This window comes from Sphaerodactylus townsendi, linkage group LG02 (assembly GCF_021028975.2).
Source record: "Sphaerodactylus townsendi isolate TG3544 linkage group LG02, MPM_Stown_v2.3, whole genome shotgun sequence".
In the NCBI taxonomy this organism is placed as follows: domain Eukaryota; kingdom Metazoa; phylum Chordata; class Lepidosauria; order Squamata; family Sphaerodactylidae; genus Sphaerodactylus; species Sphaerodactylus townsendi.
Genome location: NC_059426.1, coordinates 151,317,517 through 151,344,595, shown reverse-complemented (window position 1 = coordinate 151,344,595; position 27,079 = coordinate 151,317,517). Strand labels below are relative to the sequence as shown.

The 27,079-nt window shown below is 44.5% G+C and overlaps 1 protein-coding gene across 1 annotated transcript; it reads right to left on the bottom strand.

Moving 5' to 3' along the window:
* Positions 1-780: 780 nt before the first annotated feature.
* On the bottom strand, positions 781-26,653 carry ZC3H14 (zinc finger CCCH-type containing 14). The gene is given in 18 exon segments (XM_048485175.1): positions 781-1,067; positions 1,323-1,429; positions 1,837-1,931; positions 4,861-4,997; positions 5,582-5,702; positions 7,076-7,299; positions 8,403-8,443; positions 8,446-8,567; positions 9,399-9,473; positions 10,350-10,505; positions 11,742-11,842; positions 13,185-13,357; positions 15,584-16,004; positions 17,393-17,588; positions 18,895-18,935; positions 21,078-21,192; positions 22,581-22,623; positions 26,485-26,653. Coding segments are annotated over 18 exon segments (2,211 nt in total). The 5' UTR covers positions 26,521-26,653; the 3' UTR covers positions 781-1,060.
* Between the last annotated feature and the right edge of the window lie 426 nt (positions 26,654-27,079).

Sequence of the window (27,079 nt, the reverse complement as noted above, 5' to 3'; positions counted from 1 at the left end):
CACATAAACCGCAGATCGCAAACTCCTAATTCCTGCTATTTGGATTTCATGATTAAAGCATTGTACTCCCTCCAACTGAATGTTTCAAGGATAATGGATATTTCAGCATAGAAGTGTATAATTGACCCGTCCATGTATGTTTTTCCCCCAAACTGGCTATCTGGTTCAATTGCACCAAAGGTGTTTCTAAAAAGTATTGCTAGGAGACTGAGCGTGCCCTGAAAGATTGCCTGCTCCCTCTTTGCAGATCTTTTCCTTCCTGGAATACATTTCTCCCATCAAGCCCCTATACATACATTTTCACATTTAAAGCGTTAACCACATTAAGCAGGTTATCTCAGCTACCTTGACATATGGTTAACCTGTTGACAACTGGCATCTCTTGGAATATTAGATTTATTTAAGTTGGAAGAAGGGAAATTAACTCCATGATACGGAAAGTCTGCACACAAGAAATGTGCAAACCTCTTATCTACAGCTGAGACAGAGGCATTTTACACATGCACCATCTCCATTTCAATTAGAAACAGCAACATCATAATAACATATTTCAGATATCTCCAAACATGTAAACCTGCACACTTTTAGTACCTTGATTTTTTTAAAGAAACTCTAGAAGATGTCTGCCTATAAGCAAGTATCATCCTTTCTGTATTTTGTAAGACCCATTTCTTAAAATAACTGTCAGTGAAATATGCAATGACATCTCTTTCCCTGCCTTGGGCTGAATAGTCCCTGATGGATTTTATTTGACCATAACAAGAAAGAACAAGCTCAACATTAGAAGGATAAAAATCCATTCCTTGATGTTTTAATTGAGGTTAAAGTAAAATTATTCCCCCTACACATACATATCTTTACATAAGAAATATGTAAAATCAGTAATTAAATATACAGTTTTGCAAAGTAAATGTTTCAAGTATGCCATCAACTTCATTTTACGAAACAACATAAATTCAAGGCTTGGCATACGTGATGCAATTTTTACAGCATCTTGGTTCCATCGACGAGTGTCTTTCCACCATAGTATAATAGTGAAACTTGATGGGCTGTGTAATAATTATTCGCTGGGGGGAAAATGTGAAAGATACAATCAGCAAATTTTGTTTCCCCAAAAATATAGCGTGACAACTATTGTTCTACACTAACAATCACCAAATCCCAAATACTTTAAATTTATGTAGAATGAACTGTGAAAATGATATTCTCAACATGTGATTAAGAACCATTCAGGTTTCTTGCCTTATTATTATTTTTTTTGCCAAAGATGAATGGTTTGGTTAGCAAGCAAGATTTGACAAAGTAAAAATATTAATAACTACCTGGTCTGAGTTCGAGTCCATTTCAAGGCATGACGCGGTGGTACAGAAACAGTAGGATGGTAGAACGTACAGTCTACTCTTGTACACTGAGTGTTAAACCGACAATGCTAGAAAGGGGAAAAGGGAAACTTTAGAAAATGCTACCGAAAGAGCTCGATTTAACTATTATAACTGAGCCTCCCTAGTCCTAGCCTTACTCTCCACTGAGAATGCCACACTAGCAGCTCCCACCATCTTTTTTTTTCTGTCCCTTTCTCCCTGCACTTGTCCCATGCTGTATCCTTCAAGGCCGGTGCATCAGCAGGCAATGCACCAGTGCTGCAAGCACAGTACAATAAAGGATGCTCCTGAATATGTAATCATGAAGATGCTGGGCTAATTCTTGAGCACCAGAATGAAATGTCTAGGAGCCAGCATCAATTAGTTTCAGTCCTATTATGTATGGGCCACTAGTCTGGTAAAGAAGCCGTCATTTCAGAATCTCTCCAGAAGGAAACTAAAACATGCGACTTACTTTTGGATGGTAGAATGGACATTCCATTTTCTTACAAGCAGGGAAAAATCGGCAGAGCTGGCTGGTAGAAGATGCTGGTGGCACTGGAGGTGGGGCTGAGACACCAATGAAGGAAAAATAAATTAAAGCAATGCCAGGCACAAAAGTTAAAAGAAACACAGTTCTTCCAAACATTCCATGATGTAATGGTACCCATTCCACTCAGTTAGAAATCTTCCAATAGAGGAAGGGATTCCACCACTTCCTCCTTCAGAAAGATGCAAAAGCTTGTCAGCTCCAATACAAATTCAGTTTCCTGACAAAATTCGGAGACTGCGAAACAGGAGTGGTTCAAATCAAGCACTTTATCAGAATGAAGGACTTCAGAATGTGCTCATCAGATTTGCAGATGATATTGAACTGGGTGGGATAGTTGATGCCTTGGATTAATGCCTATTTATTTTTTATTTTATTTTTTTTTATTTATGGGATTTCTATACCGCCCAATCCCCAAAGGGCTCTGGGCGGTGTACAGCATGGGTTCCACATACAATATATAAACAAAACCCCATTAAATTAAAAGTAAGTTTAAAAGTTTAAATATTTAAAATGCAGCAGTAGTCAACAAAATGGCGTCAGCAATACCCCAGATTGAACCCTCCCAAGAAAGGGGAACAAGACAGTAACAGAAGTGGGTCCCCTAGATGACAGGGGGAATCCGAAAACCGGAGGAATAGAATAGAAGGGGCACCTAATCAGCGGCTGGGCACTCCAAAAGCCCGGTGGAACAACTCAGTCTTACAGGCCCTGCGGGAATTCACCTCAAGATCCCGCGAGGGCCCGGACAGCTGGAGGGAGGGAGTGTTCCACCAGGCCGGGGCCAAGAGCTGAAAAAGGAAAGCCCTGGCCAGTGGAAAGTGAGGCCAGCCGCATCATTGAGGGGCCAGGAACCACCAGTAAAGTGGCCTCTGCTGAACGCAGAGGCCGAGTAGGGACATATGGGGTAATGTGGTCCCGAAGATACGAGGGTCCCAAGCCGCGTAAGGCCTTAAAGGTTAACACCCACACCTTGAAGATGATTCGGAACTCAACTGGGGAGCCCAGTGGCAGGCTCGCGCCGCTTTCAGGTTGGATGTAATGATCCACGGTAGGCGCCCCCCTGTGAGCAGACGACGCCGCCGCATGGCTGGACCAGCTTCAGTTTCCGGATCAAGCGCCAGGGAAGGCCGGCGTAGAGCGAAGTTAAGCAATGAGTTCTAATCCTGGAGGTGACCGTTGCATGGGATCATACGGTGGCCAGATCTGCGTGGGAGGAGGAAGGGAGGCCAGCCGCCGGGCCTGACGAAGATGGAAGAAAGCGCCAACCTCGGGTTACATATGGGCCACCTGGGTCTCCATTGAAAGAGACGAAATCCGGAAGGTGGACCCCAGGTTGCGAATGGATGGAAGTCGGCGTAATGAGACCCCCTCCCAGCCACCGGGCGACTGAAAGTTCCCTAACCTCCCCCCCACGGCCAAGCTTCAAAGGATCTCCTCGTCTTCGATGAGATTCAGTTTTTAACCTGCTCTGCTTGCAACTTTCAACCAGCAACCGCCTCCAGAACAATGCTGTAGAGCCGCGGGAGGCGGTGACCGCTCCCCTCCATCAACAAGAATGAGCTTTTCGAGTGTCATCCCCGGCGCATACCTGATGGTAGATCAGCCCAAAGCTCCGCATACACCAGCGCTGAGCAAGAGGGGTCGCATGTAGATGTTAAACAACAGCGGGGATAACAACGCCCCCCTGGGGCACCTCCACGCAATAGAGCGGGCACTTCCGGGAGAGCTTGGTCTCCGCACCACACTTGCTGACTCCGGTCCTGGGAGGGCGACGGGGAGACAATCCATTGAATGGTTACAGTGCCTGCCGCACTCCGGGAAGCAACCAGGCGGTGCCGGGCGGGTGCCTGATTAGAAGCCATATCAAACGCTGCGGTCAGATCTAACAAAACCAGCAGAGCGCCCGATCCGCTTCTCGAGTCAAGCTGTATCACGGAGCGTATCTGTGACAGCGACGAGAACCGTCTCCGTCCCCATGCCCAGCACGAGGAAGCCGGACTGGAAGGGATTGATGGCCGATGTGTCATCCAAGGAGAAACCCTGAAGCTGCTCCAACACCACTCTCTCAATTACCTTCCCCAGAAACGAAAGATTCGAGACGGGGCGGTAATTGGCCAGATCTCCTGGATCTAACAATGGTCTTTTTTTTAAGAGTGGGCAGACCACTGCCCTCCCTTCAACCCACCTGGAAAGACTCGCTTGCTCAAGGGAGCTATTGATGATGTTCAACAGGTGGGAGTCGTAACTCCCCCCCTCCCGGCAAGTTTTCAATAAGCCAGGAGGGGCTTGCGGATCCAGGAGGGACAAGTAGTAGGTCCTATTCCACAGCAGCCAGGTTCTACTGTCAACTCTCTGCATCGGAGGAGCAGGGAAAACTGGGCCAAACAAAGGGGCCTGAAGACGGCAAAGGGAGCCTCCAGTTTAAGCTAATTGGTAGACAACATGGCGGGATAGTTGTCCTGGCGAGGAGCTGCACGTGATTTTATCCTCAAGAAAAGCTCATAAATGCCTCACAGCCAATAGCCAATTAGGGAATTTGCTGAGACCCTCCGGATAAGGGAGGTCAAAGACCGAAATCACACTGGCTAAACAGTTGTTGCTGAAGCAGAGCTAGCAGGACGCTGCAGAGAGGAAGAGAAGAAAGCCCTCTTCGCATTCCTTCACGCCATCTCATAGAGCTTTCTCATAAAGCGTCCTATAAGATGTTGTACACGAAGAAATAGTGCGATGATTACCCCTCCATACTCGCTCTAGGCATCTGAGTGCCCGTTTCATTAAAGGTTTATTATTATTATTATTATTATTATTATTATTATTATTATTATTATTATTATTATTATTATTATTATTATTATTATGCCTTGGAGGATGGAAACAGGATGCAGCTGGACTTGGATAGGATGGAGGTTTTAGGCCCAGAAGCCTAGAACAGTAAGTGGCCATTACCTGGTTTTGAAGGTGGCAGTGGAGTCCGTCTACTGGCGTGGGTGTAAGGACAGTCTGGCTTACTGCACTTGGCATCATATTTGCAGTTGGGATGGATGAACAAGCACTTGTCGGCAAATTTACAATTAGGAAAAGCTCTGAAATTTAGAGAACAAGCAAGCACAATATTTGCTGAGTAAACTTTTTACAATAAGGGTGTGTCCAAATGCCTACCACTTCCTCATTCCTGCTATCAAATCTAACTCCTCCAACATTGTACTCTACCCATTTAAGACAGGATCCTGGGTTTTATTTAAATACCAAATAGATTAATAAATTAGGAAAAAATACCTATGAGTAGTGGTACCGCCCAACTCTAAAATCACTACTTTTTTCAGACCCACTTTGGGGTGGCCTTCATGGGGTGCCAATTGATATCATCAGAGTGCAAAGAAGCTCAACTAATTGATAACAGCAGGGAAAAGCTGGTTTTATTTTGAGGCCTCTGGATAACAAATTTCGTGTCCCCACTAACCTCACAGTTTGGGGTCCAGGGAAAGGTGGCCCTGCCTCCTTGGCTAGAGTAGCTTCCTGAGTGACATGCCTGGGGCTTTCCCCTAACCCCTATGATGAGGGCAGAACTGAACTAATTCTGATTGCTTCCAGTCCTAATTACTGCAATGCTTCTTGCTGGAGTCTGGGAGCCCTATCTACTAGCACCAAGGAGCTTTTTGGCACTAACTTGCATGGCAGAGTGGGATGATGGAAGGCACATTCATCTCCATTTTTGCAGGCCGGCCAATACTTGCAGCGCTCTGGGACTTTCTCTGCTTTCTGAAGGATAGCCATCTCCTCCATCTCTACTGTAGGAAGAAACCAAAGGTAATATTTCAGCATCCTAGCTGAATCCAGAATCTCACTGTTCACATGCACGGATACTGGCATCGTATTGCTTATTTATGCCAACTGAAAGCATGCAAGGGCATATACAGCATTCCTTCAAATACAATACAACATGGGAAGAAATGCAGTGACTCATATCACTGTTGCATTCTGAATAATTAGAGAAATAATAATCAGAATTAATTAGAATAATAATTATTAGAACAGTTAAGAGTCCTCCAAGGGGCGTTTATACTCTAGTTTTTTGGAATTGTAACCCCCCCCCCCTTGCAGCACTTCCCAAATAGCATTCAAAACTCATCTGTCAGCTCAAGATATTTTGGCACCCAAAGCAAAAATGCCTAATGGTGCCAAAAGATTAAATAGATGGTCATTTTCTTTCTCCTCATGGTGCACAAAATCTTCCACATACAGGAGCCATTACACATTATTTACGATGTTACATTTACTCTACACAATTCCACCGAACTGCTCTTTTTACTAGGAGAAACAAAGAAACAAACCTCTGCCTGAAAAGAAACCCATAAAAGAATACCACAAATTAAATCTAGGCTGGAATTGGGGAAGTACTGCCAAACTGGTAGCGGGTGTAAGAATGACGACACAGGCAATGGTGGAATGAGAAAGAGGTGAGAATTTCTTTAGGGGGAAAAGCCCATAAAGCTGTATCTTTGTTTATTCTCCTGAGTTCTAAACCCTCTCTCTCCCTGAGACAAGATATAACATTGTGTATTTCCTTGTCCTATTCTAATTTTGGTGTCTCCTGGGTATGCCGCCCCCCAAGACGTAAAATTTCCAGAATTTTTTTGAACCCAAGTGAAAAAACTGGGATTTTTTGGGGGGGGGGGGGGGGCTGAAATATTTACAAAAGCTGCTGTTCTAGCAAACCTATGCTAATGTTATTGCTTTATTTGTAATGCATTATTTGTAGCCTAGTTAGCATATGCAATAGCCATATTTGACACACATGAAATTCAAGTTATAAATGCTATGGTTTTCTACAAGCAAAGCTGCAAACAGACCCAATACTTGAGAGAAAACCACAAACTGATGCACTTTATGCTGTCTATTTCCCTGTGTGTAGCTCCAATAACCCCAGAGAGGCCCCTGGAACAGTCTGAAAATCACTGAGCGAAGTCAACAAAAGGTACCACTTGCCTTGAAGTTCAATGTGGTACAAAGAGACCTGATAGAAAGACCCCATCACCGTGAGTCTGGTTTGCAGTTCAGTCACTGTGTTCCTACCCCATTTAGTCAAAGAAAGCCAGACAAACAAAGATGCTTCCCAATCAAGATCCCAAAGAAGCGTATCCACTGCGGAAGAATGAGTTACCATCAGCGCTCTCCAGCTGTCGGGAGATAATGTGCACCTGCTGCGCTCGAAGGCTTCTTAATCCCTTGCTGGCGGATGCTTTGGGGGGGACCGGCCTGACTCCTTCCATAAGACTCACTTCCTCCTCCTCTTGATCTGATAAGTACCCGGGAGGGCTGGGCACGCCATCCAAAGTGACTATGAACTTGGGACTGGCTGGTTTCTCGGGCTGCAGAAGCTGCTCTCTGCAAAAGATGTAAGAAATGCCAAAGCTCCCAAAAGAGAGCAGGATACAGAACAGCCACTTATACCAACACTACTACACAATCAGGCACAACTCATGACAGGCATATTTCATTTACAAGAGGGTGGGGTGTTGACTTTAGCAACAGAGCTCTGTTGCTTTTCAAAGGCCTAAACCCCTCCCCTCACCGTGTAACTGCCGATGGCTGAGAGTCACCCTTCAACAATTAAAAAACAGAGGCATATGTCATTCTTATGTTCCAAAAAATTTACTTTTACATTACATTAAAGAGTCTCCAATATTTCTGCACGAGTCACTGTTCTGTATGCCTCCTGGATAGCAACAGGTAAGCCCAGAGGTGAAATTTCTGAAGAGATTCAAAAGCCAGCCTTTCTGTACAGGAAAACGGTCATTTCCTGGAGGGGTCTGCAACCTGCGGCTCTCCAGATGTTCATGGACTACAAATCCCATCAGCCCCAGCCAGCATGGCCAATTTGCCATGCTGGCAGGGGCTGATGGGATTTGTAGTCCATGAACATCTGGAGAGCCGCAGGTTGCAGACTGACCTGGACTGTTTTTGTTCTAGAATGCTCCGGGTCCAACTGTCTACCTAGTTCTGTCCCCAAGGCAACAGGACCCAAGCAGAGCATTCTAGATCAAAGAAGGTCCAGGAACTGGCGGATGAATTCACAAATCTTTTGTCATCTTTATCCTGAACAGGGTATAGGTAAGAAACCCTGTTGCCTCTCTGCGTCAGAAATTACTCTATGACAACTAGTGATGGGGCACAGTTGTGTGAACCCAATTACTTCAGGGCGGAGGTTTGGGGTTCTGGGAATCTTTAACTAAATTAGATTTGAGGAATGAATAACAATCTGAAGGCAGGAGAAACACATTAGTAAAGAATAAATCACTTTGACCATTACCTCTATAAAACATCAAGGGCCCTGTTCTCAAAAGCCCATAACAATACAGGGGAGAGGTTTCTGTGGGCTGCACCTGAGACCAAAACCCTTTATTTGCACATCTGCTTGGCTACTTGCAGTCTCCCAAGAGCACTTGGCGAACATGACCAAATTCCAAGCAGACCCCACTTCTTACAGCTGTCTTCGTATAAGCTTCAAGCCCAGTGCCTGCAAAGAGACCCTCTTGTGGTTCTTTTCCCCACTTCCAGGTTCTGGGGCACCGCAATCTCCTCGGCCAGCTTAGGCTTCTTCAGGATAAACGACCTGGTATCTGTGTGCACCATGGATTCCAACTCGTAATAATCTAAGGCAGGGGGGAAAGGTTAAAGATGACACTGGTGCAATCAGAAAACAGGGACAAGAGGGGAAGATAACTGTGACACAGGACAAGCCAGGCCAGCACACTTCAAAGTGGCAGAGCAGAAAAAAACCAAACGCACTGAGCTCACGATGGATGACCTGGCTCTAACATGGCTGCACACGAACCTTTCCCACATTCTCTCTCCAGGCCTTGGAGCCAGTTATCCTTTCATTCACAAAGAACCCCGGAGTGCAGGAGCCAGCATGCGTCACCCGCCAGAAACTCCTATGGCTATCGAATCCTTTTTGCCATTTCCAAGCTGGCCAAAGAAGGGGGCATAAACAAGAGTGGCATTGGGAAGGGGGGGGGGGAAGGGGGGAGCATCAGCAGTTACCAGCAGAACAATAATTATAGTTACTCTAGAATAGACATCCCCATCCAAAAAAACCATTTTGTGCAGAAACATGTCTCAGAAGGGTCAAATGTTTCGACCAAGATTGTTTTCATCAGCACTAGTAGCCTGTCTCCACTGAAATGAAAGGTGGAGCACATCTGCTTTGCCTAGCCAGTCACTGGACATTTGTTTGTTTAATTTATAAGCCTCCCTCCCCCTACCGAAGGGGAGAACGGATGAAACTGCATACCGTAGCTCAAATCCCATTTCCCCAGAAGGAACCGGGGGTGGGGGTGGGGAAGTAATGTAGAAAATATGTGATGCTGGGCTTTCAGCCCGTTATCATTTAGCACATTCTATTTTAAGCCCAACATATAAAGACAATTGAGACATGACCGGAGCACTTGGCAAACTTGTTTTGTAAAAGGACTCCGGCTAACCTGGGGTCTTTTGCAGTGTGGCTTCGATGCCTGGTTCAATCTGGAGGCGAGAGAACAGCTGCCTCTGTTGGGTTCCTAAAATAGACAAGTAATGAAAAAGTTTAGGATTGCCAGTTCAATCCAAACCGAGGTGCGTGTTGGGGAACATTCCCCCCAACTCTGCCCTTCAGAGGAGCCCTTTTTTCCACAAGACAAATTCTCTCCCCTTACAATCCATTTCGACGGATTCCTACAAAAAGAGCCATGCTTGTGGATTCCTTCTTCCTACGAGATTGTTTGGAAATAAAGCTTCTAGACACGATTTAATGAAAGACTTCTCTTCCTCACTGCAGTATCTGGCTTTTATCTCACAGGATCAAGGAGACCCCTATTTCCAAATCAACAGGGAATCTTCATTGTTCCTTCATCAGAAGTATTGTCTCTTGGGTCCCTTCCGCACCTGCAGAATAATGCATTTTCAATCCACTTTCACAATTGTTTGCAAGTGGACTTTGCTATTCAACACAGTAAAATGTGGATTGAAAGTGGATTGAAAGAGCGTTATTCTGCATGTGCGGTAGGGGCCTAGATGCCATAACTGACACTCCCTTGCCCACCAGTCCCTGTGACTGGACTAGGGAAGAAAGGCTATTACCATAACTGTTCCCAGTAGAGCATTCTGTACAAATGTTAATGGAATTTTCCACGTTGTGTTTAAAAAAGGAAGGGGGGGTTGTCATGCACATAATGCATTTAAACCAGTAAGGATTAGGTGTTGGTTTCTCTCCACAACAAAGGCTGTGCTAGGACCTGAGACTCTTATGAGGTGAGATTTCAACCCAGGAAGAAACACTGAATAGGCACTATTACAAAACTCCATGCGTTGGCTGGAGTTCGTCAGCCTAGCACAAGCCTTCAGGGAGAAGAAGTGTCTCCTTTTGTATGGTACCTGAGTGGTATTCTCAGCATTACCTGGAACTCTCCCCAATGCCTGTTCTTTTGGCTCTTCTTCCTGTATCTGGATGTCCACTCTGGATGGCCGGTTCTGGATGTTCATCATTTCGAGGAGGGCCTCATCATGGGAGGTTCGCGTTCTGGGAGCCACAGGAACTGTCTGTTTTGGTGGAACTTTCCACAAATCAAGCAAACAGTCACAAGAGTTATGTGAAATGCTTTATGGCACAGCTGTCAAACTCGCGGCCTTCCAGATGTCATGGACTACAGTTCCCATCATCCCCTGCCAGCATCATGCTGGCAGGGGATGATGGGAATTGTAGTCCATGACATCTGGAGGGCCGCGAGTTTGACACCTATGCTTTATAGTCAAGAAATTACGTTATCTAAAAAGCCCAATGAAAATGGGCCGAAATAACAGCAGTTTCTGATCAGAGAGAGTTTGGCTTACAGAAAACACCAAGCTCTGATTCTATGCTGGGCAAACAGGGCAGTCCTGCCTTCCATCTCCTGCGGCAGCCTTCTGGCCCCTTCTGCACCTGCAGAATAAGGCACTTTCAATCCACTTTCACAATTGTTTGCAAGTGGATTTTGCTATTCCACACAGCTGCAAAGTGCACTGAAAATGGATTGAAAGTGCATTATTCTGCATGTTCGGAAGGGGCCTCGGAGCCCCCTGAAACTGTGATCCCAGGAGTCTGTGGAGCCCAGGAACACCATACGAGTCACAGTGTGGGACTGCATGGGGGAGGGGGGAGAAGGAACTCTGCTCTCCATGAGAAGAAAAGGCCCTGATAAGCACGGCCCAACATCAGACTTGGATTTGTGGTTTTAATATTCTCCTCTTTAGCACTTTGTAAATTCATTTTCTCTGTTTTGTGGCTGTTCTTTTAAATGGAAAGTTGTTATAAAACCCTCTGGCTATTAAGAGGTGGAATATAAATATTTCACATTCCTAAGGCAAGATGCGCACTACAAACTTACATTCGATGTATACAATTAAACCATCCTGGCTTTGCCTAAAGAGCCTTGGGAACTGTAGCTTGGTGCAGGTACAGGGAATCCTCTGTTTGGGAAGCTCTCTGGTATCTTACAGTTCCCAGAACAGTCGGGGGGGGGGGGGGGGGAGAAAATGGCTGTTATGCCATCCTAAGTCTACAGGCCACCTTAATCAGGGACATGGGACTTTTCCCTGACAAGTGGGATTTCTGCCTGACTTACAATATTGTTAGATGCCACAATAACAAACTTCTGCTTGCAATGTTGCAGTTAAAACTGATCTATAGTACTGTAATCTTAAATGCCAGTCCAATAGTGTAACATTCCCTCTTCCTGAAACAATGAAGATTCACTTGGACCGAATGAACGGGGCTCAGAGACAATGGATCAATGCCAAACCTAAATAATTACCTGTAGCATAATTGGTTGTCTTTGTAACCGATTCCTGAGCTTCAGATATTGCTTTCAGTATCAAATTCTTATTGGCTTGTTTGGAAGGTGGAAGGGAAGGTCTAGGAAAAGTGAACCCAAGAGAGGCAGGCAAAGAAATTAATGGTATCATCATTTCAGATATTATTCTTTCCCCTCATACTATGAAGAATACGCTCTATTGCTAAGTTCCACGAGTCTCTGGAGACTTGCCTCTGATCAGCTACCCCCTGCCAAATTCTGAACTGTTCTGTGGACCAAATGCCTACAGACGGAATCGCTTAACTGCTCACTTTATAGAGAGTCTTGCATTCACCCAATGGGGAGATCAAGACATTGGACAGCTCTGCAAAATAAGCCAAACGCATGCTGAACTGCCAGCAACTTCAAAAACTGGACCTCTGCTGTGGTGGCAGAGGACACAGTTCTATAAATTTCTTCAATCATGCAAAGATGTGAAGCTGCCTGACACAGAATCAGTTAACCCTCGGTCCACTATGGTCAGTACTGTCTACTCAGACCGGAAGTGGCTCTCCAGGAATTCAGGCACAGACCTTTCACATTAAGAGCAGAAGTGGCGTAGTGGTTAAGAGCAGGTGCACTCTAATCTGGAGGAACCGGGTTTGATTCCCTGCTCTGCCACCTCAGCTGTGTAGGCTTATCTGGGGAATTCAGATTAGCCCGTGCATTCCAACACATGCCAGCTGGGTGACCTTGGGCGAGTCACGGTTCTTCCGAGCTCTCTCAGCCTCACCCACCTCACAGGGAGGTGGGAAAGGGTTTTGTAAGCCCCTCTGAGTCTCCTACAGGAGAAAAAGGGGGGATATAAATCCAACTCTTCTTCTTCTATTACCTACTATTGGAGCCTTTCAACTAGAGATGCAAAGCAGAAACTCTACCACTGAGACACGGCCCCTCCCTGATCATGGTATGTGAACACAATGTCTAAACAACTGCTAGCCTAAGAGCATTCATATCCTAGCGAAGTTAAGGCTGAGGTGCTTTTCTCCCGCTGTTAAGAGCAAGGAATAAAAAGGTAACGTTTCCCCTTCAGTTGTGTTCGACCCTGGGGTACCACTGCAAGCAGTGATTTCATAGGCAAGCCGTTTTTGTGGGGTAGTTTGCCATTGCTTTCCCCAACAAGGAATAGTCTGTTGTAAAGACTGAGCTTTAAATAAACAAACAGTAACAGAACACTCCAAAAATAATATGCAATAACAGTATATATTTTTTCTAGGGTTAACTTGATCCTGCACTATACTGCCTCGCATTCAGGAACAGTTTGGGAACAACTCTGTGGAAAGATCTCACATGCCGGATTTAGCACTTCAGAGTAAGTTCTTTTTCAGGAAACCAATGTATCTATTTCAATGTTCCCATTCATTAGTTTTTATAAAGCAAACAAACATCCAGATCTTCCAGTACCTTCTTTCAGGCTTTGCAGGGACAGACACGCTGCTGGAAATGCCTCCCAGTCGTAGGCCATAATCTTCCTCTTCCTCCTCCTCCTCCTCTTCCTCCCCCCCTTCGTTACTGAATCTCTTCACTCGGACCACAGAGCTCACAACGGGCAGCTTCCTTTTTCTGAAGTTTTCTTCCTGCAAGCAATCGGACAACCCAGCCGTCACTGGTTTTCTCTGAGCAAAGGGGAAAAAAAGAGAAGTCTTCATGTTCTTGTCAGAATCAAAAAGGTGTCTTATGCCCAGCTACATGAATGAACAGGATGAAAGCCCTGAAGAAACCTGTAATCTCTGGAATAACAATGGGGAAATGCAGTTGTCGTCCTAAGTTAGAAACATCCACTGTTTCCCCTGAACAATATATAAAGCTCCAGAAAAAGACCCCCCAAAATCAGTATGTGTTGCTCTATATTAGGACAGCAGTACAATGTGTATAATTCAGCTTTCCACCATATTCACTGTTCCAATCACAGGCAGATTTTACCTTAAGCTTTTCCTCTCCCCATGTTCTCACTGTCTCAAGAGTGCAGTTTTAGATCACAGAGACGGATGTGGCCCAACAAATCAAGCAGATCCACTCCTTGCTCTATACGCAAAGCAACCCCATAAAACTGGCAGACATTTTCCTGACTCTGATTCTCACATGCCCCTTGTCCTCTCCTTTTCCTTACGGCAACTCTAACCTTCAGTTACTAAAGCAACAATAGGTCATTTGGACCCAGAATGATTTGGACTAGTTTTCAAAATATATTGCCGCATTCCATCCTTCCTTCAATTAGTTCACATTCTAGGATTTCCCCCATGTTGTTCTCAATTTTATGCAGTAGACAAGGCTGGCAGATATTGCCTGGTTTGGTAAATATTGACCGGCTTAAAACTGCCCATGATTTGAACCTGTCCCACCCTGGTTTCAGTTCACTCCACTGACCCTCAATGGCTCTTCAAAGAGGGAACTGGAGGGGGGGGGGGGTTGCAGCTGTGTAGAGGCTGCAACCAAAAAGGGAAACAGAAAATACTACAAAAAGAAGACAGTTAAATACATCATAATAGGTTACATTTTATACCAAAAAAATTCAAAATTGTCAATTTAAGAATGGTAGGAATCAAAATAAGCAACAAAACTCTGACTTGTTTTCTTTCAAGCTGCATGATTTACATACATAGTTGTAAACCCAGGACTAGATTTTTGCAGGGCTCTTTTTTTGGAGGGGGGGGGAGTATAAAACACATTATGGCAGAAGGAATATAGATAAGGGAGGGGCACAGAGACAGGCAGAAAGAGAAAGCACTGGCTTGGGGCAGGTGCGTACCTGGCTAAATGCTGTGTGTGAAGGCCAGAAAACCCAACTCCCTGAATGACAAATCTGATGGCAAAAATTACGCATACAATCCCATGTATAGATGGGTATGGAAATTGTATTGCTCTCTTACCAAGGAGGTTAGAAATTTTTTCCACAAAGGTAGACTAGGAAACAGACTGAGATTTTTAGAATCCAGAGATGACAGCTGTTAGATTCTGTATGGAATACAGAATTTTATTTCGATTCCCAAACACTGACCCATCCTTACCCAAGGCAACCTGATGAACCTGAGAATGTGATGACATAAATTGTCCGACCGCCCTGTCAGTCACACAAGGGGTGCTAGAAGCCATTCATAACATGGCAGAAAGAGGGTAGAATTGACAGCCACATTCATAATGGAGGACCGTAAATAACACAGTGACAGGCTGTAAGAAGCTTAGAGAGAGCTGTTATGCACAGGAATCTCAACTCTGCAAGAACAACTGTTAAGATGATGGATTTGTTGTGAAGGGTAAATGTTCGTAATATCTAATTTAGTAACACTTCCTTTGCTGCAGGGGAAGAAAACAGTGCTGGCTAGACAATGGGAGAGGCCTGGATATCAAAAGACTGACCACAACTGAACACAAGGCAGTGGTGCCGTGTTAACTGCTTACGCACCTGAGACTACCCATTTTTTACCCAAAGGGGTTCTACACCAGACACTGTAATGTATTACAGCTTCATTATAGGTATAAAGATTGAAACCTAGATTTAATACCAGGCATTCAATACCCCTTGGCAAGCCACAGTTCTACAGGTCCCTCAACCAAGACCACAACTATGTCACTTCCTATTTCTCTTATTTACAGCTAACAGCATGCACCCACACACACTTTTCACCACTTGCACGGCACTCAAGCACCGGAGTCTGGATGCCACAAAGTTCAGATGCCAGCTATGAGAGTATTTTTGACCACCCGAGCTAAATTTAGACCAGGGGGACTCCAGGTGTCCATGGTGACCTCCGTTTGTTGAATATGTGTTAAATTACCAGCATAGTTTGGGCTTACATACTTACTTCACTGCTAATTTTATCCGCTATCACTCTGGGAGGGGGCCTGCAACTCTCGGCCAAGCCGCCAAATGCGCCTGGCTCACAGAGCGGGAGGGCTTCCAGTGACCTGATGCCCTGCGGCTGGAGCAGCTTGACAGTCTGTGCGTTGCTCTGTTGGGGCAGCCTCTGCAGAAGAACACTGCCTTCTGCGCTTCGACTAGGCGGCGGCCGGTAGATTTCAACAGATGGGCGGGAAGAGCCGTAAGTCAGCGTGACGAGGGGCTTCTTCCGGGGCAACCGATTCTCCTGCACAAAATTGAGGTCGTCGTCAATGAGATCGTCCGGTTCAGGTTTAATGTCAATGACGGCTTCTGAGGGAGACAGTTCCCTTAGAGGTTTCACGGTAGACATCAAGAGGGAGGTGGAGCCCTCTTGGCAAGACTGCCTGCGAGAGAGAAGACAGAATATCAAGTTACTTTCCTACAGAAGAAACAGAAGAAAAACGCGAGGAAAGGAAGAGGCAAGATGCCTTGTCTAAGCCCTAGGAATCGTCTTCTTTCAGTAAGTCAAATCCAATCTACTCTGTTGACTTGAAAAGAAGCCTGGGTTTTTCTCCACATGTGCCATCAAGAAGCAGTTGGAATCATCTTAAATTCAGACAGAGGTTACAGTTCAGTGACAAAACACCTGTTGAATATAACCTTTTAAAAGGGGGGATCGTCTTGCATCATCTTCTTTTCTAGTAAACCTGATAAATTACAGTAGATTGTAGAGGACGTGTGCCACAGATCTCCCTTGCCTTAATAAGCGTTGGGTAGACTATCCTGCTCCAGGATTGTGTCCTCCATCTCATCAGTTAGTTATTTCCGAGGGCTCTCAAAACAGGCAGAGCTTTTTGCCAAGAATAGCAGCAATATTTACTGACAGGTATATTAGTCCTATAATTAGGACTAATAAAAGAAAACATTTTTTCACGCAATGTGTGATTGGTGTTTGGAATATGTTGCCACATGAGGTGGTGATAGCCACTAACCTGGAAAGCTTTAAAAAGGGTCTGGACAGATTTATGGAGGAGAAGTCGATCTATGGCTACCAATCTTGATCCTCTTTGATCTGAGATTGCAAATGCCCTAGCAGACCAGGTGCTGGGGAGCAGCAGCAGCAGCAGAAGGCCATTGCTCTCACATCCTGCATGTGAGCTCCCCAAGGCACCTGGTGGGCCACTGTAAGTAGCAGAGTGCTGGACTAGATGGACTCTGGTCTGATCCAGCAGGCTCTTTCTTATGTTCTTATGACTACATCCCTCTGAATACCAGGCCTTGGTGCAAAGCGTCAAGCCCTCCTTATCATTCCCAGGAGAGGGAACAGAATGCCGGGCTAATTGCCCAAGCCTTTCAGATTCTTTCAGACTTGTACTGATACAGAGATTCTTTCCAATTCTTTCAGATTCGTACTGATACAGTGATTATTTCGAGATAGTAGTGAAGCATAGAAAACAGACCACTGGATCAGAAACAACAAACAAAGATTCAGTTCCATCCCTAACGGAAAAGGTCACTAGGTCTCAGCCTAACCTTCCTGTGGGGAGGCTTACATGGCTGAGGAAATCACATATGCCACACATGGAGGTGGGACGAACGAACAATCCTCTCAAGAGACCTCACAACTATTTTTAGGGAAGGTCAATATTATTATACCCCTGTTCCAGATGGAAGCTGAGAGACAGTGGCTGAGCCAAGGCTGCACAGCGGGTTAATGGCCGAGCTGAACCAGGGACTTCCCAACTCCCAGTACCACTATTATGTTACACCAGGTCTTCAGTGAAAATCTTACCGGGCAGCAACAAGTCTCTGTTCCTGGTTGCTGGTTGAAACTCTGGCATCAGTCCTTTCTGGCCGAGAGCTTGAGACTGCCAGGGGCTGCAGGATTTCGTCCCCCCTCCTCTCCTCGCCCCCACCTGAAGTGCTTTTGTCCAAAGACAGGCTATTCTCGAAAATGTTGGACTCTGAGGTTTTTAGGCTGGGAGGCTCTAAGAAGAGAAGCGTACTGGATCTGAGCTCAAAATTACAACGCAGTTTACAAAATCACCACAGAATGTCTTTCGATGTAGATTTTGAGAGAAGAGAAAATCTCTCTAATGAGCAGGACAGAAAGAGAGGCTTTTGAAGTCACGTTTTCCCCAAGAGATGAGAACCTCCGTTAACGGCCTGATTCCTACATCAATTATAGGAACAAGTAGGGAACCTTCCTAGTCCCTCTTTCCCTTCCGTGAATTCCCTCCGTAACCGCTTCTCTTTTCCTACTTTGTTCTCACCTTTCCACTCATCAGCTAACTTCCTTTTACCCCCACCCCCCCTCCAAATCAGCTTTCCCTTCTTTCATTCCTCTGGCTTCCAGAACTCTGGCCAATTGTGTGGGGTCACCCACCAGACTCAGGTCCAGTTGTGCTGTAGGGGTCTTGCAAAGGGGATTTCTGTGAGGGACATCTCACTTTCCCCTGTATCCCGCCTTTGCCACATCTTTTCCTCTTTCCCTCCTTCTGCTAACCCCCATCTGCTTTCTCCTTTCCTGCTTCCTGATCTCCTTCCCATCCACAATCCTTTTATCTGCCCCCCCGCCCCCACATCTTCAGATAGATTTATTATACATTTACTTCATTTATACCCAGCCTTTCTCTACAATGGGTACCCAAAGCAGCTCACATCCTCCTCCTTCATTTTATCTGCACAGCGTATCCCTGTGAAATAACTTAGGTTGAGAATGTGTTAGTGGAATCTCACTGACCACCAAGTGAACTTCCATGGGAGAGGGGATTCCAACCCAAGTATCTCAGATCCTATTCTGAAATGCTACCCATTCTACCACACGGGCTTTTAGGTGGTGGCTGTTGCTGAACAGTATCCAGGCCTGGCCCCTTAAAGGCTGAAAGAGTTCCCTCCCCATTAATTTTACTAACAGAAACCAAGAAACCTCAATGTTGAGGTGGCCTAGCAACAGCCACTGAGGGCATTTCTTCCTGAAACCTACCGGTGCTGCTTCTGTTATTTGAGGATACTGACTGCCCCCTCCCGGGTGTTTTTTTTAAAAAATATTTCAGATTTTCCTGCAAACCTGGGGCTTTACTTAGGTTTGTAGAAAGATCTGTCTTGTTTGTTCTCTGGATTCAAGTGACCCTGGATGGGATCATGTTGACAATTAGATATAGTGATTATATATAAAAGACTCATTCCAAAGCTTTTGAAAAAGATCTTGCTAAAAGTGTGTGCAAATACATCTGAACACACCCTTGACCTCAAGATTTTAATTCCCAGTTAAAAGACCTTTCCTTTACTTACCTGTAGTTACAGATCTGAGTTTGTCTAACACACCATGAAGCCTGAGGGTGGGAGAAAGAAAATGATAAAACGTACCATAAGAATGTGTTAATTTAAGATTCTGAAATCACTGCTCACTTTTTATGGTGACCTCTGCCATTAAAAAGAAACAAGGATGAGGCACGGACGGGTAAAAACTCTGGAGTACTGACTTCAAATCCCTCCATCAGTTAAGAAGCTCCCAAAATCACATACTACTGAGGGTTATGAACATTATCAACGATATGAGATCAGTGGGATATTGTGTGGTTTCCGGGCTGTATGGCCGTGTTCTAGTAGCATTTTCTCCTGCCTGCATCTGTGGCTGGCATCTTCAGAGGATCCTCTGAAGTGCCAGCCACAGATGCAGGCAAAACGTCGGGAGAAAATGCTACTAGAACACGGCCATTCAGGCCGGAAGCCACACAACACCCCAGTGATTCCGGCCATAAAACCCTTCGACAATACAATATGAGATCATTTTTTATACAACCACTTTATCAGCACAAATAGCTAAATGGCTGGGGTCACCACCACTTCTGCTATAATGTTCTGCATGGTTGCCATTGTACCCTATGTCACAGGTGTCAAACTCGCTGGCAGGGGATGATGGGAACTGTAGTCCATAACATCTGGAGGGCCGCGAGTTTGATACCTATGCCCTATGTTGTTTAAAATCTACATGAAGCCCCTGTGAAAGCTCATCCAGAGCTTTGAAACGAGGTGTCATCGATATGCTGACAGTACTGAGTTCTACTTTTCCATTTTCACAGAATCAGGCAAATGACTAGGCATTCTGTACCTGTAGCTCAAGAGGTAATGGGCTAGTTGAAGTTCAGTCCAGACAAGATGCGGGTGCTGCTGATCAGTGATATTACAAATCAGTGATTAAGGGATCAGCATGTTCTGGATGGGAACTGCACCCCCACCCCCCACCCTTTGCAGGAGTGAATTTGCAGATCAGTGCTGACAAATAAAGGCACAGGTCTCCTCTGTGAGACCTGGGGCCTTTACCCAATTTTGGTTGGTATGACAAACATGATCTTGGCCATGGTTACCCATGCTCTGATCACATACAAATTGGACATTTGTAATGCATGCTACCTGGAGCTGCCAAACAGCCCCACTCAAATGGCCAAGTGGCTGGCGGCATCACTGCACCCACATGGCCACTCCCAGAGAGGCTTTCTGGCAATGAGAGGAGGCTCAAAAAGAGAAAAAGACTCCCTGCCACCAGGAAGCCTCTATGGGGATGGATAGACTTATGCCACCTTTCAGCGGCTTAAGTCTAAACAAACCGCCACCAGTGTAAGGCAGTGAACAACCAATAGGGAGCCGACAAAAGTCAGCTCCTCCCTCAGCCATGCCTCGGACCATTCCCGTGGCAGCAGAGCTGTGAGAACGCTGTCACAGCATAATGCACTGGGCCCCACTGCTGGAGAGGGCAGCGGTAGCCTCAATCCAGCAATTTCACCCCTCCGCCGAGGCTTTAATAGGAGTCGACTGTCGTAAACTACCTCAAACTCTGAGAAAAGAAATTGCAGGATATATATCTTACAACAAGTAAACAAAAACATAACATTATAGATGTACACAAAAGTGGAAGAATAAGCAGCTGAGCATTTTGAGGAGAATATCACAAAATGCTACAGTTATGCATATTACTTCCATTCTGAAGACAATCCTCTGGCTGCCCTTTTGCTGCCAGGCTCAGTTTAGAGTTCTGGTTCACATAAAGAGCCCTTCATGGACTTGGTTCCTCATTTCTGCAGGACTGCTTCTCCCCAAGGCTCTGCCACAACAGCTCTGCTCATCGTAGTAGGGCCTTCTGCAGGTGCCATCCTGCGCAAGGGCCAGATCGACAACTGACTATACACAGGCATTCTGCTGTGCCCCCCAAACACCTTACGCGGCCCGAGGACAAACACCTATGCTCAATGTCTGTGAACCTAACCAAAATACCCTCTCCTGGTTATCAGCTTTGGCATCTACATGGAATGGTCATGTTCACCTGGATATAGCTAGAGATGTACGCCTGTGCAGAAAGTCTGACAATGAAAAATTTAGCAGAAATCCTAAACAGAGTTACAACCTCCTAAGACCAGTGCTTTGGATTACACTGGTAGTTATACATGTTCATGTAATTAAACGGAAAGCACACATACCAAACCGTAAATCTCACAGTACTGTTTCCTAGAAAGAGGGAAAGGTCCTCCGTCATCTGTTCCTGGCTTTTCTTGTTAGCCACCATAACCATGATATAATCAGGCAGTTCTTCATCTAATTTAAAGAAATACAACCAGTATTGCTTTTAAGGATTAACATACACAGACATCATCATTCTTCCATCGGATTTAAGCCAAGAGAGATAGGAATATCTGCTAGTCTCCCATGCATGAATTGATCTGATAAAGACCTGCTTAGCGGCAAGGTGACTGCGTCATGTGTTTCATGTTCTGAGACCAGTCATAGACTCTATCAACTGCAGGAATGAACGTGGCAGTTCTCAGTTTAATGCTGATTTGCAGGTACGGGAAGAAAGTATAGCTTGCCATTTTGTCCAGTTCAGAAATCATAACAAATTATGGTCTTCTGGGAATACAGAAGTCTTTGGCCTCAAAACCACACATTGAAGGAGGAGCTGATAGGCCGGAGGACTTGCACAGCTGGTTTCAAAGGTTTCAAATACAGCCGCAGAGTTTAGGTAACACACATTTCCCGTAAGCAATCCATTTCCCCAAGAGATCAGCAAAATACCTTTCCGGTTTTACTAGACAAATGGCAGAAGAGAGTTCGTTAAATACAAGGCACACATTTCAAAACAGAGAAAGCCTCTCCCTTCTGGAATGTTAAAGCAGGTTTCCCAGGTGTGCCTTTCAGAGCTGTAGCGACAAGAAAAATGGCACCACCTGGAGGTGGCCCTCCGCGGAGCTCCTTCAGGAAAAACAAATACCACTTTTGGAATACGTCTAATTATCCCATGTGCTGCACAATAAAAGGAACCATTTAAATAGCGAAGAAAAGTCCACTGAATGGAGATGTTATCAATCACAAACCTGTTAAGCCATGTATCATGAGAATTTTCTATAATAAGAAACCCACAGCAGGAGATTTACATTTAAAGCATTAATATTAGAGTACAGGTTCTGTGCACGACGTCCAATCTTGGGCTTTTCCATTTTACTTTTTGATTTTCTACTCAGTTTGCTTTTTAAGATCTCTAGGAAGGAGGACCATAACTGCTAAATTTTGTGCAGCATATCTTGGCCCTGCTACCATATCTTCTCTCCTACTTTTAAAATTATTTGTACAATACCAACAACCTGGTGTTTTATACTTTTTATTGGTTTCTAAGGGTTCACACCTAAGAAATCACACAGAAAGAAGGAGAGCTGCCAGCTGCAGTTGGGCTGCCTCCTTTATTCTTAGACGGATTCTTGGGAAATTTAACGACTGCGCAAATGCAGGAATTGACCAAGTGTGGTTTATTCTATCATAGCAATAAAGGGGAAAGTGCTATACCAACTTACAAAACACTGTTGATACAATTTAGGAGACAATATTTGCTATCATAACAAAGAACACACACTTACATGTAGAAGGACATGCATAAATAACCACAATGTTCTGTTTCTATTAAGAACAACCAAAGTTATTGTGAAACTTACCCACATATGCTCCCAGTTCCTGTAGTTTTCCCTTTATAGCACTCTAAAAGGAGATTTAAAAAGTAATTTCACGCTGTATATTTTCAAGCAAAAGACATTCAGAAGTGACTCTAAACTCTCAAATGCTAACTTAACTCTTATAATTTAAATAGGCTTCCTGTCAACAATCAACTGATACAAACGATGGCAAAGTTATATTCTTCTTGGCCTAGATGTGGGCCACACAACATGTTGTCTTCTAAAATCATAGAGTTGGAAGAGACCACAAGGACCATCAAGTCCAATCCCCTGCCATGCAGCAACACACAATCGATCTGATTAAAAACCTCCAAAGGAAACTCCATCACCCTCCTAAATATCATCAGATTTATAGCAGTATACAACAATTAAATGTAAAGGAACTTTGTCTTTTTTTGGTTAGATTGTTGAATACTAGTGAACCTCAGTTTTGAAGACCAAAAGGCAATTTTGCAAAACAAAGGGCATTCTGGAGGCACAGAGTAGCTGCTTTGTGAGTTTCTTTAGCCCTAGGAAGAATCTATGGAGGACAATCTGCTTTATACAACAGAGAATCGTTGAAAGGAAAAATAGTAGCAAAAATTCTGAAATCCTTGGAAGTTTACAGTAATTTTCTCAGTTCACACAATAATTATGTTCCTCAGTTCACACATAATTATTGTGTGAACTGAGAAAATCATTGTTTGTATTAAGCGAATCATTGTTTGTATTAAGTGAAAATCATTGTTTGTATTAAGCGAAAATATTTTGCTTCCTGTGGAATAATTGTCCCTCTGATATACTTATGCACAAGGTGCAATTTTACCCTAACTAAGTTGGACCAAGTTAGTCTGATCTCATTAGATTTTGGAAACTAAGCATGGCTGGCCTTGGTAAGTACTTGGATGGGTGACCTCCAAGGAAGTATATGGTTGCTAAGCCGAGCAGCCAATGACAAACCAGCTCTGAATGCCTCTTGCCTTGAAAACCCTTCCGGGTTGTTAAAAGTTGGCTGCGACTTGACAGCACGTTCTACCAAGGTACAGTTCAATGATGCACTCTGGTCTACAAAGCTGCACAAAGAGATCTGTGTTATGGAATAGGGACATGGGAAAGTTGTTGTTTTCTGGGTCACTGTACAGATAGCTCTGCATGACAAATGGTGAGATAAGGATATCTGCACTGCAGGCTGGTTCCTAAAGAAGGGATGTCAAGTCCAGTGACTACTGCTTCTCAAAGAGGATGGTTTGAGCAAATGAATGCTTCTGCCACTACAGCACTGCTAGAGAATGTTTTGTGCAACTAGACTCTTTATGACGAATGACTAGAGCTTTCTTTAACTAAGAAAAACCAGGATTGGTGGGATTTAGCACATCCTACCTCCTGATTATGCCCACCCCTGGGGGGATTTAGCGAGAAGTTGTATGCAGCTAGGCTCTCTTTATATATAATATAGGTTCTCACATTTTGCTCAATTACAGATTATGCACATAGAACCTCTGTGAATACTACCTGTCCAAGGAAAGCACATCTTCACACAATGCATCATTGACAGGTACAGGAGGCTGTGATGGCCACTCATTTGTGTGTGCCTAAAGTGCTATCAAGTTGCAGCCAACTTACGGTGATCCCAGCACGGGGTTTTCAATGCAAGTAAGACACAGACTTAGCCTGCCATTGTTTTCCTCTGCAGAACCTTCCGTGGCAATCTAAGTATCAACCCTGCTCCACTTCCACAATGTGACGAGATTGAGTTATAGTACCATGCTGCCTTCCTTCTGGCCACTTGCTTAAATTGCTTTAGAAGGAGATTAGTCATGATAATTAAATACATCTTCCATGTTTGGAGCATACCTCAAGTTCCAACTACAGGGGAGCAAACAAACAGCATGTTTAGCCTCCATATTCTACTTTAGTTTCTTCAAGGAGCATCTGAAAACCTTGGTGCTTATACCCTGTCTGTTGTCCTTCCAGGGCAACAAAATGGTCACTGTATGAAACAGGATGCTGGGTTAGATGGTCTACTGGTCTGATACAGCAAGGTTCTGCATATGTTGCTACACTCAATGCAACAATCTGAACTGAGATGGGTCCAGTCTCCCCCTTCCACAATATTCTGCTCCATTACACAGAATAATGACTACCTTTAGTTAACTGAATAGGTTATGCAACTTCTCCATAACCTACTCTGCCCATTATACAACTTCTGCAGAAAAATACTGGTATGTAGTGACCATATCTATACTGGAATTGGAGATGTTTTATCTTGACAAAGTTTGCAGGCTTAATTCCAATTGCCTTCCATTTTTAACTGATATGGATAGAAAACATACCATGTACGGTATCTATATATTTAAAACAAAGTAAAAACTGTAATCAGTCTTGCCTTCATAAAAAAAACCAAGTTCAGGGGGAAAGAATCTTCTAAAGGTCACGAAGAATAACACACTTACTTTTAAATAGATAAAAACCAGCTGTTTACAGAAATAAAATGCTTACTGGTCTTATTTTATATGTTGTCAGCGAATCAGAAACTTGATGCTGCTTAGGATAATAAGGGCTATAATGATCTTTATTACCCCAAACAAGTTATCTATGCTATGGGTTCCTATACTTGGGATCATATGTTTATGAGCATCTATAGTTTCGGGGGGGGGGGGGGGGGGTTCCTGAATATTAGGAATAAATTACTTGCTTTCCAATTCTATATTTAAGCATTAAAATTAAATTAATTTACTTCTTGCATTTTCTTGCACCTTGGCTCCACAGAGTCTCAGATAGTTCTCCCTTCTGTTATTTTATCCTAACAACCACTCCTTGATGTAGTTCAGCCTACCCTAAATTGCTTAGGCTCATTCCGCACATGCAGAATAATGCACTTTCAAACTGCTTTCACTGCTCTTTGAAGCTGTGCGGAATGGCAAAATCCACTTACAAACAGTGGTGAAAGTTGTTTGAAAACGCATTATTTTGCGTGTGCGGAAGGGGCCTGAGTAAAGTTTCATGACAAACTGAAACTAGGTCCTTGTCTGCAGAGTAATCAACAATGACTGGCAGTCCATGATTGTATTGCATGATTCTATGTCACCTCTGCACTCCATGAATAGCTGCACAGCTAGTCATCTCATTACAGATAGAGCACCGTTATTTAAATTATTAGTACGATTTCAATATTCGAACAAAACAGGCTGGAAAGCAAGAGAGCTGGAAACCATCCCTGTTGTAAAAGAATGTTGTAAAATCTGTTGTAAAAGAATGAATCCTTTGGAAGCTGCAAGAAATGAGTGAATAAGTTTGAATATAATTGTTCAGTATTATTAATAAAGCAAATTACTTTTGTTTCGGTAGGGACAGTTAATACTTTGTTACCACTGCCAGTGAACTTTCACCATTGCTGGATGTAATAAAAAAGCGTGAATGTATCCCTGGACCACCATGTTCCTAAGTCAACCTAGTTGGGGGATAGAGAGAGTTGAAAGAAAGCAGCCACTTCAGAAATACTGTGAAATCATCTACACAGGGGCAGTTAGCGATAGTTACTTTGACGTCGATGTATGCACACTGTATGTACACAGAGAGATATACGTATGTACACACACATATGTACATTATACATGTGTGTAATGTTTATCTGTATGTGTATACATAAATATGTGTGTGTATGCATGCTTGGGCATTATCTGCCCTGGGAGTGCCTACAAAAGGTGCAGGGCTGGGGTCGTCTGGCCACGCTCTGAAAAGGCCGGGGCTTTTGAACCGCTCACAGCCCGACGAAGACCAGCCTGCTCCCTCTCGGGTCCGACCCGGGCCCAGCGCAGCAAGCAAAGCGGGAGAACCAGAAAGGTTCCTTTCATTCCGCTCCGCGCTCCCTCAGCCCAACCGCCCTTCTCCCACAGTGCTCTCTCACCCGGATCTTGCGGCTGATCTCGGTGCCGATCTCCATGGCCACCGACTCCGCTCAGCGCCGCCCGTCCCGCTACTACCGGGCAGGAAACGAACAAAAACACAACTAGGCCCGACCCGAGGCCTTGGGAAAGCGCGACCGTCCTCGGTCGCCAGTGGCCTCCGCCGGCAGCGCCCCCTGCTGGGCAATAGAGGGAGGGTAAGAGATGGGGAGGGGGGGAAATTCTGAGAGACGCTTCTAAAGCAGCTTGCTGTTTCAAGTGCCCCTCCTGCTCCGTAGCTGTACTTATAAAACGTCGCTTATTTATTCAGTTCTGGGAGGGTTGCTTTGATTTTGTTATTTTTTAAAGCCAATTCTCAGAATATTTATACCCACACGAAGCAGCTTCCAAAACTGAAAAGCCGCCGTTGTGAAACACTAAAACAGCTGTTAAACAATAAAACTGCAAAACTAAGCCACCTATAATTGTACTGATCAGCAACAGCCCAGTCAGCACACAAATAAGCTACTTAGAATCATAGAGTTGGAAGAGACCCCAAGGGCCATTAAGTCCAACCGCCTGCAATGCAGGAACACACTCAAAGCACTATATTGTATT